Genomic DNA, 15,140 nt, shown 5'->3' with positions numbered 1-15,140 from the left:
AGAGTGTGTGATACAGCAAGCAACAGCACATCCCCGATCCAGCAGCTCTTTACGAAGATGGCGAAATGCAATTGTCTTCTTGGCTTAACTTTCAGAAAAAAAAAGCCAAGTTGGCTTCGTATTGGGCCAAGTTGTCTCGGATGTAACGGTAGCTGACCGATCAAATATGCGCTCCTACGGAGCACAGTGCTCAGTTTTAGCTCAGTCAATAGTGGTATCCGAGGCCTTCACAGTGCGCGGCTGATGTAGAGAAACATCGCCAATGTATTCGCCGTCATTGAGCTCAACTGAAGAGCGAGGTGAGACCCCGGAATCATATGATGTGTTACCTAAGAGGCTGTCACGTACAAGGTGAAAAGACGGTCGCTTTGTTGTGTTACATCTAGCCCTAACATATTTGTTCCGGTATTTTCTTTGGGGATTTGCAAGAGAGTGGCTGGCTGGACGTATGCAATGCACATGTAGTTCCACACGGGAGCACTCAGTCCGGGACACACACTCACGCACACATTTAATAGAGAGCTTGTTTTCCAAGCAGGGTGATTAGGGTTATTTCACAGCATCCGAAAGTGGATGGGAAGACCGGGGTTGCAGGTTCAAGAGACGACGCTTCTTATTGAAACCACCCGAGTGTGAGGCAAGGTGGCAACGCCATCAGTGACTATGCGCAACAGCCCGTTTATGCACGAGAGGAGACAAGCAGGTTCAGAACAAGGAGCTATGACATAACTAGTTGTGAACCTGCCTCTTCCACTGTCGACTAATTACCCCTCACTTGAGGATGAAAGGCTTGATTGGCAATTACCCCTCCATCTTGAAGTGGCTAGAGGAGGGGTTGAGGGGCCAGGGGTCTTGGACGGCTGTGGATCGGGACAAGACGGACGACCCTCTGGTCAGTGGTTGGTAATAGCGAGAGAGCTGCAAGTAAATGGGTTTAGTTATGCCTGCGCCGCCGGGATCCTCTGTTTGTGATATTACGTTGCATGAGCGAGCATGTTGGCGTGGCATGTGGATGCGTGGTGGGCCAAAGAACGAGGGGGGTTTGAGCGACAGACAACAGAAGTTATTAGACTTGCTTGATAAAGAGTTAGCTAATAAAAGAAGAAAAAGCCTGTAATTAGCACACTACTACGCACGGTACCGATGATCTGATATTCGGGATACAGATAGTCTGTGCGTCGTGGGCTAGGCTGGCTGGTGACAGAGGGCTGAGGACATTGGGCAGATCGGCAAGTAGCAGACGTGCGAGACAATATGTTCTCCAAGTCCGTGTGTGAGTCGATTGAGGTCCCAAGGTTTGCTGGCAGCGAATGTTGAGAAGAAAAGACGGAGAATTGTTCGCCGTATTGCCTACTCCACATGGTTAGAGGACCAACCAGCGCCAAAACGCGCCAGCCGTGAAAGGCAAGTTTTTCCTGCCACCAAAAAAAGGCCAGAGAACACGGAGACTGGAACTGACACTTCTGACACTTGGCTCCAGAGGCGCGCAGTTCGCTCCACTCTCCAACCGCCTTCAAAAAGTCGGTGAGGCTGCCGTTGAGGAACCTGAGAACATTGCAGATGGACAACAGTGGCGAGACTTGAGAGGGGGAAGCAGAGATGAAAACCTTGGGTAGTGACGAGGGCCATATTGTTTTCGAAATAGAGAGACAGTTAGGGCTGGGGGAGTAAACTGATGCAGCACCCAGCAGCCGACACGGACGGGCCACTAACTTATGGCTGCCTGGCTGCACATGTAGGTTCTGTACATGTACATGCACACGTAGCCCTGCAGTTACATACATCTAGATTCAAAAGAGAAAGAGGGCGTCTGGCCGGACAGGGCACCCCTGGGGCAAATCGCAGCTTCCTATCTAGCAGCAATCGTGACAGCTTGACAGCTTGACAGTGAGTCAGGGACTGAGCAATGCTTGGCCCGAGAGTGAGATTTGGACGGGGGAGGGGCTCCTGTCAGTGTGGTCAGTTGACATCTCTTCGCACGTGTGCAGAGATATTCGAATCTAACACAAGGGGTGGCAAGTATTTGATATGCTGTTTGGGTCCAAGACATCCATCCCAACTGCTGGGGCGTGGTGCGCTATCGCGATCAGCCCAACGAAGCTGGTAGCAAAAGCAACGTCCATGCGACAAACACATTATTGTTTCTCAATCCAGCGCATTCTACGTATTAGCATATACTGACTAATGATGCAAACCAAACATTAGTTGCATGTCGCTGCGCCGGTCAGCCGAGAGCACCGGCGAACAAGTGTGTTTTATCCTGTCTCGAATATTTTCGCTTGCCCTTCACCGATGTATCGCCCTAGGATGAATTTAGTTTGCTAGGCAAACCAGGCCCCGGGGGGAAAAAAAACATCGCCGATCCACACCATCAACTACTACACATTTATTACTACTATAATAGCCTAAAGATAAAGGATAATAATTATAAAAGAAATTCTATAATATAATATAACTACTAAATAATCTATCTACCTAGTTTTTTTTATATATACTTATAATCTAATAAATATAAAATTAATATAAAATTAATAATTAATTTTAAATTTTTTTATTTATTATTTAAATTAATTTATAAAATTTAATAATATTTTATTAGAAATCTTTATAAGTTTATATTATACTATTATCTTAATAGTCTTTATAATATATAAAATAAGTTTTTATAAATTATTTAAAAAATATTATAAATTCTTTTATTTTATTTTATTTTTATATATCTTTTTTATTATTATAATTATTTTTAAATATATTAATAATTAATTTTAAAGTTTTAATTACTTTTGTTAAGCTTATTTTAAATACTTAATTTAGTAATATTATTTTTTTTAATTTATTTTATTATTAATAGTTAGTTTATAACTATTAGTAGTGATAGAGGTTGTGGTGTATCGGCGGTGTATTTTTTCCACCCCTTGCCAGGTTGCCAGGATCTGTACGGATTATGCATGCCCTGATTCTGACACCAGAGACGAAAAAAACAGGGATCTGTTAGCCTCTTTGCTTCGGCGGCATATCGGACTAGATGGAAATACTGGAGCATGGGGAGGAGGTTGGGTTATTGAAGAATTATTTTTTTTTCACCCGTTTCAGCTTTGGTGATGAAGTTCGAACAGAACCTATTTAGATAACTAGTTACTGAGAGAATTTAAAAAATACTTGCAGGGTTAAAACGCGCACTTATTGAGTCAGAGCCAAGCTTGATGGACATTAATAGACACTTGCATACGGGCAAAGAGCCCAACGTAGCTTAATTTAAGACTTAACGGTCCAATGCTCCGTGGAACTTGGGCCAAGGCATCCAGCCGCCCGCTAGAGAAGACCAAACAGTGCGTACTACAAATCCGTTGATATCATCAACACCCTGAGACGAATCAATCAATTATAGACGCCATTAAATTCGAGTACTACGACGAAAACGACATGCATGTGAAGAAAGCTATGGCAAGTCCGATTGTACTCATGAGCAAACGTGATTGTGCGCGCGCGGGTGTACAACTCTTCTCCAGACTTGTGTAATATCTCATTCTGGCTGCCTTCTGGCTGCCCCGACCTCCGTAAAAAGTGGTTGTGATGGAGCCCTGCGCTGGAGCCTTTGGACCTTCTGGAGAGTTTTCCATTCGAGGATGAGAAGAGCCAGGACGTCATTGTGCAGTTCTTTTACTGTGGTGCGGAAGAATACTGAAGATGAGTTGGCAAAACTGGACTCTCCATACTCTGTAGTTATCCGCACACTTACTTGGCAGAGTGGCAAGCTCCTTTCAATTGTAGGGGTCTTGAGCCACAGTGTTTCGAGTACGTCGTGCAGCCGGCTTGCTGCATAACTACAGCTTGACATCTCGTTACTGAGGCTTCAATATCCAGTATCTTGAGGCCAGAAAGGTTACTCACGTACGCGCAACTAATTACAGGCTACTCAGTCAGAACGCGCCACGTCTCTAGTCACGGCCTTCTGATCAGCCACAGCAGCAGACCTTTGCCTCGAAACAACTTGGCGCCGCGCGCTCCTGGTCCCGGCGCAGGTTCGGCGCCCCCAAATCCACACTGGAGCCCAGCTAAACTGCAATCATGCAAGTGCCACCAGACCAACACCGGGTCACCCCTGGCCCGCCCCTACAAGTAGAAAAGAACAAGTTGAGGAAGGCCCCAGTTTGTTAGCTCAAGCTCGGGTAACTGTGCCAAAAATGGGCTGTGCCGGGCCCTCCCACTGCAAATACCATCTCTGGTTCAATGGACCAATGGCTTCAGTGCCGCAGGCTAGCAAGAGGCTGGCAGGCAGCAAGAAAGAAAGAAAGAAAGAAAGAAAGAGATGCCAGCCTGCTCCAGTAAATAGGCCCCCTCCACCTGGGCGCCACCGACCACGTTTTGCTGCTAAGTAATTGTAGGCGCCGTGCTTTGATATGAGTGAGTTGGCGATACGCAGTTGACAAGAAGAGTCTTTTCGACGGCATGGGAGTCACTGTAATATCGAGGCAATGCAAAGTGAAAAGCCTCGATTTCAAGGATAAAGACTCACAGCTCCAGACGAGCCATCGCAGCCCTCCGAGGCTGGCAGCCTGGCCAAGTGCCACGAAGCTTGCCTTGTACGGAGCCAGTGGCCACCGTCTTTAGCTGAACAAGTACCATAACTCAGGGCCTCTGCTCGTAGGTACTTGACGAATACAGAGGAATTAGAGAGGCTTGCAGATGGCACGCACGACAGACGCCCCGCCTCCACACGATTGGTCCATCAGGCAACCCTTGGATTTCCAGCGTTTATTTGCCGTATTTTTTCGTCTCGATCTTTCTCTCGCCTTGAGTTTGCAATTTCGTCTCTTGTTTCTTAACTCTGCAGTATATTGAGTTGGAGGTTGATATATCGGTATCGCCATCGCAAATCCAAGACACAGCGCCGCTGTATCCTTCAGTGAGCGCCAACAGCAAAAAGGGGCTCGGGGCAGGTAAGTCGCCGTCTGCATCCTTTGTCTTTCTTGACCGAGTTTTATAATTGCACAATATTCGACATATCCCTTGATCTTGTTCCCGATCTTTTACACGGCTTCCCAAATTTTCATTTTTTTTTTTTCAACCTTGCCTTGTCTTTTCGCTTGAGCTTTTTTGTGCGGCGGTCTGCAGGTGGTCCTGAACATGGGGCAACGGCGACAGCGACACTGGGCGGCACGGGGTATCTGCCAGGATGTCTGCCACACTACCTACCTACCTGGGCACGTCCTAAGAGACTTTCAGGCTGGCACACCACCATTGCTGCTATTCAGCATCAAAGCCAAACTGCCCAGAGCGCAGAGCACGGAAAGGCCCAGGCCCTCACGGAACTCGCTTGAACCTCTCGCGAACCCTCTTACAGACACACGTTCGCGCACACTTCAACCTCACGTCCTGAAGGAAAGTTCCCAGCAGCCAGACGGACGAGGCCTGCTCTGCCTCAAGTGGCCTTCTTACAGAGTATCAGTTGGTACCAAGCAGGTACCTAGCTTTGCCGCCGCCAGCTAGCCTGAACCCCAACCGACCCTGCGCATCTTTGCCTGGTTCGCTCGCCCACCACCATCACCACCATCTCAAGCCTACGCAAGCCCGCGCTGTCCCTCTAGACTAGACTTGGCTGTCCAGAGGTACTTGACTGGGCTATTAGCACCCCCATAGCCCGCGCCGGTGCCGCCCATCCACCCTTCCATCCATCCATCCCATCCACCCCGCCTCAACGTCGCCTCGTCGTTCCTGATCTCCCTCTTGCCCTTTCCCTCCTTCACCGCGCACGCTGACATCCTCTCCTCGCCCTATCGTCCATGACGGCAGCCTTTTGAGAAGTCCAACCCCGCGGTGTCAATCCGGCGTGTACGAGTCTTTTGCCCACCATGGACGACTCGCGTTATCGCTCTCAGCAGCAGCACCAGTCGTCGAGGAACGACCTGCCAATTTCCTCTCTAGTTTCACCACCGCGAAACGGCACCTCCAGAATAGTCATGCAGCAGCCGTCTCCTCATGACCATCGCGCAAACCTCCCCCGCCGCTTTACCACCGACTCTGGCCGTGTCCCGACTCTCTCCGGCATGACTTCGCCCACCAAATTCCCTGAGCTGTCGCACGACTATTCCTCAAATGTCAGTAATTTAACGAGTCTCTTTCGAGTTTCTGTTCGTCACAGGCTTTCCAGCGCTTGTTCTGGATGTCGCCAGAGACCGTCTTCTTTTGCAAAAGGGATACTGACGTTGATGACAGCAAACGCTGCACAAGGTTCAATTAGTATGTGGTATTTTTCGACACCATGTCTCTCGATGCTAGTCACCCAAAAGCCTCTGGCGCGCCGCACCGTCACCGACCGAGGCCATGTGCTTCTTGTAGCGCGCCGCGCCCGCACACGCCAAAAAAAAAAGAAAAAAAGAAAATGTTGTGCTGACCTTTGTTGCCCACCTAGATTGAACAGAAGAAAATGGAGTATGAGAGAATCCGAGAGCAGCGGCGCCGCTTCGAGCTGGAAATGCAAAAGCTCGATCAGCAACAGCGTCGCGAGGCTCACGAACTCGCCCAGATGGAGGAGGAGATGGTTCGTGCCGGCGGCCACCAGTCCGAACCCACCACTCCCCCCGAATATCGCGACCATAACTCGGGCTTTCCCTCCATGTTCTCGCGACCGAATCGCTATTCCACCTCCAGTCTCACCTCGCCCCCGGGTATTTTCAACCGCCCCGGCAGGTCGGGTTCGCAGGTGACTTCTCCACCATCCGGCATCATGCAGCATCGTTACGGATACGATGAACCCCTGCCCTCGCGATCCGTTCCCACCACTCGCCGGAACAGCGACGACGAGAAGGAAGATGCTGTTCGACAGGATCCTTCTAGCCACCGATCTGGCAACGCGTACGTCCATGATACCCCTTCCTTGCATTTTCAAACCACGATTCTTGAGGCTGTCTGAAAGCTTTGTTGTCGGTGTTCCTGCTTCGTGGTCGTCAAACGACGATATGCATCATGGACATCTGTTTGCCAACAAAAGCTATCGCCAGCTCAGGTTTCGTGTCGCTGCAATAGTACTAAGCTATCAAGCTGTAGTCGTGCTGCTCTCTGCTTCAGTATCCTAACATTAGCAATAGATTTCACCGCTACTCGATGCCCGTTACCAAGTCCAAGAATGGTTTGTATGAAGTCAATTTGGACCAGACCAACACCGCCCGATTCCTGTTCGGCGAGGATGAACCAAGCGCTTTTCCGCGCCGGGACACTCCTGACCACACTTTTCCTACACTTATTCGTCGAGATGACCAGATCGTAAGTCTGCAATTTCTTTTCGGATGATTTGTTGAGAAATCACCTTGACGCAGGGCCATGCACGCTGCCGTTTACGCTGCCAGCTGGCAGCAGCTGCACGCTCATGTCGACTGCAAACGCCCGCATACCCACACAAGTAGTGCTGCTCCCTGTGTTTCCTCATTTTGCCCTCTTCACATCGCAGCCCAAGCAAGTGCCTTGCTGTATTTGCAATGCTTTCTAGCTCTTTACCATTCTTCACTCGTTGTCTTGCGTGCTTCTGACCTGAGTGTGCTTTCCGTTCAGCTTTCTGCATCTTCTGCTGCTCTCGACCTTGCATTGTCACCATCGCCAAAACCTGATTCCAGCAGAAACTGGACCAATGTTAACCGACATCGCGCGCAACAGAGTCTTTCGTCATTGAATATCAACGGTAGCTCCAGCCAGCTCGGTGATCTCAGCGCCATCGGAAGCCGCCCTACTTCTATGCGGCACTCTCTTGATCTTAAGTACATTTCCGAAAGTGGTGACGGAAGCGCTGGTGTCATTTCTCCCAAGAGCAGCCACGTCATCACAAATCCTCCAAAGCTTCAGAGCTCCTTTTCTGCCAACGAGGTTCCAACTGTTAAGAACTCTACCGGGTCCTCCACCATGGCCAACAACGCCAACAACCACGCTCAACAGCATTTCCATAACCACAATGTCAACATGGGAAGGATCCCCGCCGGGGCCATGCCAACACGCCACAGCCGCGAACTCTCCAGCGATAGCTCCATGAATGCTGGCCGAGACCAAGTTGGCGCTTTTCAGTCCATTCACTCTGCTCTACAAGCAAGTGCCGCCCCATTCGGCCCCAGCATGACCACATCCGCGGCTCCGTACAGCTCAGCGACCGCCACATCCGCTTCCACCGCACCAGCAATGAACGGTATGAATGGGATGAACGGCGCCAACGGCTTGAATGGTGTCGGTGGTATGAACGCAATGAATGGTTTTTCTAGCTACTATCCTCAGAATGGTTACCAGAACAACGGTCACAATGGTGTACAGTTCGGCGGTCCGATGCTTGCTGCAGGCATCCAGCAGCTGAATCTGAATGGTGTTTCGCCGGGCAACATGTATCCCGTGCAGAACTTTCCGGGCTACAATGGCGTTCCATTCCAGCACGGGTCTGGGGCACCGCAGAGGGACAGCCAGGCCCGCGTCATCCAGAATCGACGCCAACAACTCGACCCAGACGGTAAGTTGACAGACATGTATCCAATTCCACGATACGACGTGCTAATCATGTTCCAGCCATGTCTCGCTACCAAAACATGCCCCTTGAATCCTTCCGCTCGCAGATTTACGATCTTTGCAAGGATCAGCACGGCTGCCGCTATCTCCAGAAGAAATTGGAGGAACGAAACCCCGAGCAGGTTCACATGATCTGGCTCGAAACCAACCAGCACGTCATCGAGCTCATGACGGATCCATTTGGTAATTATTTGTGCCAAAAGCTCCTCGAATTCTGCAATGACGACGAGCGAACCGTTTTGATCCAGAACGCTTCTCAAGACATGGTTCGCATTGCCCTTAACCAGCACGGTACTCGCGCCCTGCAAAAGATGATCGAATACGTGAACACTCCTCAGCAGGTTCATCTCATCATCGAAGCTCTCCGATTCCGCGTTGTTGAACTGATCCAGGACTTAAACGGAAACCACGTTATCCAGAAGTGTCTTAACAAGCTCACTTCTCTAGATGCCCAGTTCATCTTTGATGCTGTTGGTAACAATTGTATTGAGGTCGGCACTCATCGCCATGGCTGCTGTGTCTTGCAACGCTGCATCGATCATGCATCTGGAGACCAGAAACAGTGGCTCGTTGCGCGTATCACTGCGCATGCCAGAATCCTTGTCCAGGACCCCTTTGGCAACTATGTCGTCCAGTACATCATCGACCTGAATGAGCCAACATTTACCGAACCGGTTGTTGCCACCTTTCAAGGATGTATCGGACAGCTTTCGCGCCACAAGTTTAGCTCCAACGTCATTGAGAAGTGTCTTCGGTGTGCTCAACCACCGTCGAAAGATATGATTGTGGAGGAAATGCTGGTTCCCGCAGAAATTGAACGTCTCCTTCGCGACTCTTTTGCAAATTATGTCATCCAGACAGCCTTGGAATTTGCCACTCCTCAGCTCAAATATCGTCTGGTAGAGGCTATTCGACCGATTCTGCCCCAGATCCGCACAACACCTTACGGACGACGCATTCAAGCAAAGATCTCGGCCTACGATAGCCGTGGAAGTGCCGCATCGAGTGGTCAAGCTACTCCAGCAGACAACACACAGGGTCAAATTCCTTTGCGACCGAACCACGCTAGAGGCATGTCTGGCACCGTTGCGCAAAACAACCTCACTGCCAACGGCTCTGGTAATGGCAACCAGGCCGCCCGCCAGAACTTGCCCCAATATGGCGGTAACGTGGCAATGGCTCCCGCAGCCCCAGTGCAGCCCTCTGTTCAGCAGCCCCAGTTTGGGCACAATGCTGGTGCCACGAATGGCGCGACTATGCAGTCGCCAATGAATGGTGCTCCAGAGAACTTGGAGACTCGCTGGGTGTAACTTTATCGGCGACGCATATATGGTAGCTCACTACCATTTGCTTGTACAACATGACGCCCCGGCAGTTGTTTCGCTTCAGCTGATTCTTTGCTGAAACCGATACTGCTCGCTCACGACTCTGATGAATTCTTTTACCACTTGTTTGAATAAGAAATGCAATGCATCGAAGGATAGTCACGCGCTACCGCGCCGTCGATGTCCGACAACGCACGGCACCTTTGAAGATGCCTTGTGTGTACACTACAAGCGGAAAGGAAAAATATTTACGAGAAGAAGAACGACCCGCATCTGGAATGCTCCCCGCACCTGCGTGCCTTGATGCTACTTTGATGCATCAATTTTTCTCGACAGAAAGGCGCTGCCAGCTGTGCCGGAGACGATTCCTTGCCATGTACTAGATCACAAGGATCGATATTGCATAGACACAGCACGTTTCACATTACTTTGCCTTTTACGACACGATCATGTTACTTATTCTCTTGCGTTTTCTTCGTTTATTTATTTTGTTTTTCTTGCTGAGAATTGTGCTCTATCTTCTTTCTTCCCTGGCTAGCCCGAACTTGCAATGATGCCGAAGCCACAAATTCTCAGCGAATAGTGAGTTGAGACGTGGAACTGCAAGCACGTTTGGCGGTCGCGGATACAATTTGTTGTTTTATTTTCGCTATTTGAATGATGCTCTCAACAAATGTACAAACTCGACCATTTGAAGCCGCTTCGATGATATTGTATCTGGTCTGGGTGACGGAAGCTTAATCTCATGGTACAAAAAGTCGCGGGGGGTGCAGTCTGGAGGAGCACCCTCTTTTCCAATTCTGGCATATTGTATGATTGTTTAAGTATAGGGAATTAAATACATATATACACACATTCATGAGCATGCTGCGAATCTGTGTTTTGTTGAGGGTTGGAGAGAGTCTTTGCATCATCGTTCAGCTGCTTTTTGATGAGGCGCTTTGTGCGAATCGCGTGCGTAAAGAATACGTTGATGGGCACTTGCCCAACTGTAATTCGCTATCTTTTCGGCTGAGGTCCTCTCAGTCATAACTCATATACTTTTGCTCAACACCAGGTATTAATTAGTCCATCCCAAGTATCCCCGTTCCCTGATTTCAATACCTCGACGGCACAAGCTCTAGAAATACTTTCTACTCAGCTCCAGAAGAATATATGCACATGCGTTCAGCCCTTCTCTGATGACTGATATGAGAGCAATGATCGAGATACAGACAGACTGCTTGGACTGGCAAGCCGGGGAGTTATATTTTCACATGCGGCTTGGACTGATATTGAAATGAGAATTGTGATGCATCGGACAATTACTAGATCAAAATTAGGGGGAATCAACCAATCCAACAAAAAAGCTTTCTTAAACAATACTGTTGCGAATGGGTATCCAAGACATGGGCCATTCAGCTGATGACACTGGAGTCTTGCCTTCTATATCTACACCCGTGGATCTCTTCATTCTACCAGCCTGCTTCTTGTCAACCTCTGTCCTTTTCTCGAGTAGCAGCTCCATCAAAGCTTCAACCTCGTCTCCCAAGTGCTGGGGCACATACGACTCCAAGACGGTATGAATGGAGACGACCAGCCGGTCGTCCACGTCCAGCACCTTGACCTGGGCGTACGGATCAGCGTCGTGACGCAAAAAGTGCTCCATCACCTCGATCCAGTTCTCGCACCCCGTTCTATACTGGGTCGATAGGCTCTCCTCGCTCTGCCCCTGCGAAGACGCAAAGTGTGACGCGGCCGCCGCGAGCGCGGCCTCCCATGGCGACTGCCCGTGAAAGGAAAAGTTTGGGTCCGCGCCGCCAGCGAGCAGCTCGGCTACAAGCGCCGAGTCGTCGCCCGCAGCGGGCATCGCGGCCAGCGACGCCACAGCCCGCATGAGCAGGTGCTGGCCGACGTCCTGGTCAAGGACGTTGGCGGACGCATCCTTGGCAGCGACATAGTGCGCCATGCCTGCGAGGCGCGCCACGTCGTAGAAGCTGCCGGCGGCGTGCAGCGGGATCAGATCCGGGATCTTTAGGCACCACGCCCAGTGGTGGTGGGTGGTCCCGACGATTTCACGGGGAGGTGTTCTCTTCTGAGCCGGCTGCTCTCGCATCGCGCGGCCGCCAAACCGTGTCTCTGCGTGCGCAATATACGAGGCGGCCAGCCTGTTTTCGGGAATGGCTGGAGGAACCGAGGGCTTGTCTCGAGACGTGCGTCCGCCGATGTTCAGCGTACTAAAAATGCCTGACTGGCTATCAATCATGGACGCCCGGTACGACTGCAAGTAGCTGCTCAACTGCAATGGCGTCGCAGTGGGACTGGCGCTCTTGTCGGATTGTCCTTCGCTCGTATCGCTACTCGCATCCGACATGTCATCGCCTCCGTAGACTGCACAGCAGTCGCCAAGACGCCACTGGTAGGCTGCAGCGAGGTCTAGCTGGTCGAACAGCTTGGGGAACCCTGCACCGAGCTCCGTCTCTGCTTCTCGGGCGTAGGCAACTGCGTCGACAATGATGCCCATGTTGAACGGCCGCGCGGGACCGATGTCCAAACCTTTGAGCTGCAAGATAGAGGATTTGAGAAGCGCAAGTGACGGGCTGAATTTCGTTGCGGCCGTCTGCGATATGAGCGCTGCCCACACACTGGGCTGGGCAATCCAGTCAGACACGGTACGGTGCAGGAATAGAACTTTTCTATCCGGTGCCATGCTAGAGTACTTCGCATCGTGTGATTCTAGAAGACCAGCGCAAATGCTGTGCAGTTTTGAGTCCATATCTTGGCAGCGGGAAGCCACTTCATCAATTGTAATCTTCTGCATTGGCGCCTCTTCTGCAAGAAGCTCATCCTCCTCGTCAGCAAAAGACAGCTGAAGAAGTGTAATCTTCTCTGGTGACTGTTTTCTAGCAAGCTGAAATACCTGAAGTATCTGTGATGCGCGAATGTGGTCCTTCGATGCTACCATGTGTGCGAATAAGTCGTCGAGCTCGCCAGGAAGTCCGTCAACTTGGCGCTGTAGGTCGGCGATACTATCATATTTCGGCAACTCATACACCAATGACCGAACCACAAGCTTGACCCATAAGAAGACTCCTTGAGATTTGGTCACAGTTTCTTGGATCAGGTGCGACACCTCTGCCGCCTCGGGATGTGAAAGCTGCTGCATGCGCGGTTGGCTGTACAAGCGATCCACGACGTAGTGACTTAGATCACCATGCGTCAAATCCTGGAGCCGGAGGGTGGGCATCCCGGAGAATGCCTCTTCAAACACCTGAAGCGGTCTACTCGAAAGACAGAATTTGATGTTGGGAAGCACAGCACACTGGGTCGCGAGACTGATGATCTCCGAGTGCTCTGCGCCGTATTCGTCTAGGCCGTCGATGAAGAAGCAGAGCTTGGTAGATTGGGCGAGGGACTCGAGGGCTACTTGAAACGCCCTCTTTAGTGCGGCAACAGTCATAGGTTCTGGCTCTAGGGGTAGCAGTGAGGTATCATAGGGCAGCCTGTCCTTGAGCACGGCCTTGGCGCGGGCAGACCACGTTTTCCAAACATCCAGCATGACCTGGGGCATCAAGCTGCGGTGTCTTTGCAAAATATCGAATAAGAGCGACCTGAGAAGACCACGCTGCGACTTCTGGTCCTCGGCGCCGCTATTCCAGAAGAAGAAGCTGTATACTTGGCAGGGATAATCGGCAGCCCACGTCTCGAGCTCCCGCTGTGTCGTTTTGTTCTCGTACAGGTGCCGCATGAGGGTTGATTTTCCGCTGCCTACCTTGCCATTGATCCAGTAGATGCCGTCTCCGTGCCGGAGCCAGTTGACAAAGCTACTCCAAGGCACTTGTGCATTTTGTGCGTCCTTGTAGATCCAGTCAAAGGTGCGGGCGTGTGACTTCTCCACACTCTCGCGACGATCGATCATGGTCGCAAAGGAAAGGCTCTCTAGGACGTACGTCTCGCTAATGAGGGAGCGGACTTCGTTTTCCAATTGCACGTTTGTTAGAGGAGGCGCTTTCGAGTTCTTGCCTTGTTCAGAGACTTGAAGGGAGCCGATGGTGTGAAGAATGTCGCCCACTGATAAGCCGAGCAGATCGTCGCCGCCATTGTCATCGCCATCGCCTTTATCGTATTCATTGAGCTGGAGTATTTTTTTAGTCTGGACTTGCATCATGGAGATGAAAGAGTCCTCGCTATTGTAGAAGGCATCCAGAATACGCGTCGTGAACCTCTTCAGCTCGTGGAATGTCCGCGATCGCTGGCTCGCAAGATAACAAAGAGCGCCGCTGACTTTGTAAGCAAGTGCGATGGTAATTAGAAGAAAAGTGTGCTTACCGAAATAATATAAGCATGCGGAACTGTACATCTCTTCGAATCTGCCAGAGGCTATCCTCCAAAGCCTCTATCTCTTGCCTGTCCCAGATTGCTCGCAACGCTTTGTGGAAGCTGTCCCAGCTCCGAAACTGCAACATTTCAGGCTGCTGCTGACTGTCTAGCGCTTCCAAGCTATCGGCGCCGAGCAAAGAACGCCATTTGTCTCCATGCGACTTTCTCTGCGGCGCAGCCTTGTTCACACTTGTTGGTCTAGTTTTCAGCCGAGGCAAATGCGCGAGGAGGTCCTGCACCGCACCCATGCATTGCGAGTACAGTGCTCTCAGTGCCGTGATATTTTCTGTGTTGGTACCCTGGCCAGCCGATACATGCTTGGGAGGCGTTTGTCGCTTGAGGCTCTGTTCGAGGGAGAGGAGGTCCTGGACTAGGGTTTCGACATTGATATCGTCAGTGATGTCGCCGTGAGCGGTCTTGTACGAGTGCGGGGCCTGAGAAAGAAGCTTGCTCCCATAGTCAGCAAATTGCATCAGCGTGGACGCGAGCGAGAGCGCGGCAAGGGCATCCATGATGACTGCCCGATGGGCATGCTGTTTGGTGATCTTTACTCCCTTGGCCGTCGGGCGCATAAAGCAAGCAAGTAGTGTCCCGTCGACGCCCAAGACAACACTGGGCTATTTATACTCTCCGGCAACGAGTGTCTGAATATATTTGTGCCACATGCAACTAAGCGTTGACTTGTGTTTGCGGTGAGGCTGAGCTCAGGGAGGGAGGGACAACGGACGGATGGCGGGGTCACCAGAATGACACGGCCTGTGTAACACGCGACTACCTTAGGCAGTCGTCGGTCACATTGCTGGTGCATTCAATTTGTGTGAGACTGTTTGAGGCAAATACTGCTCGAGATTGCGTCACATATTGGGCGTTTGAGTGATACAACCCTATTTGCGGATATTGCTGCCTTGATGTTGCAGG

General features: G+C 50.8%; 2 protein-coding genes across 2 annotated transcripts; one reads left to right on the top strand and one right to left on the bottom strand.

Annotated features, from left to right (window-relative positions):
- Positions 1 to 5,852: 5,852 nt before the first annotated feature.
- On the top strand, positions 5,853 to 9,848 carry BBA_05594 (pumilio domain-containing protein; the record flags this gene model as incomplete). The annotated part of the gene is made up of 6 exons (XM_008600691.1): positions 5,853 to 6,098; positions 6,217 to 6,240; positions 6,413 to 6,855; positions 7,089 to 7,263; positions 7,549 to 8,482; positions 8,539 to 9,848. 6 exons carry the CDS (start codon positions 5,853 to 5,855, stop codon positions 9,846 to 9,848), a joined length of 3,132 nt encoding a protein of 1,043 aa, XP_008598913.1.
- Positions 9,849 to 11,115: 1,267 nt separating this feature from the next.
- On the bottom strand, positions 11,116 to 14,734 carry BBA_05593 (small s protein; the record flags this gene model as incomplete). Its single annotated transcript, XM_008600690.1, has 3 exons — positions 11,116 to 11,170; positions 11,411 to 14,122; positions 14,172 to 14,734. The coding sequence occupies 3 exons, from the start codon at positions 14,732 to 14,734 to the stop codon at positions 11,116 to 11,118; spliced, it is 3,330 nt and encodes a 1,109-aa protein (XP_008598912.1).
- Positions 14,735 to 15,140: the final 406 nt, after the last annotated feature.

The sequence above is a fragment of the Beauveria bassiana genome, assembly GCF_000280675.1.
Source record: "Beauveria bassiana ARSEF 2860 unplaced genomic scaffold BBA_S00015, whole genome shotgun sequence".
Taxonomy (NCBI): domain Eukaryota; kingdom Fungi; phylum Ascomycota; class Sordariomycetes; order Hypocreales; family Cordycipitaceae; genus Beauveria; species Beauveria bassiana.
The sequence above is the reverse complement of the archived record's forward strand: the minus strand, read 5'-3'. Positions and strand labels throughout refer to the sequence as shown.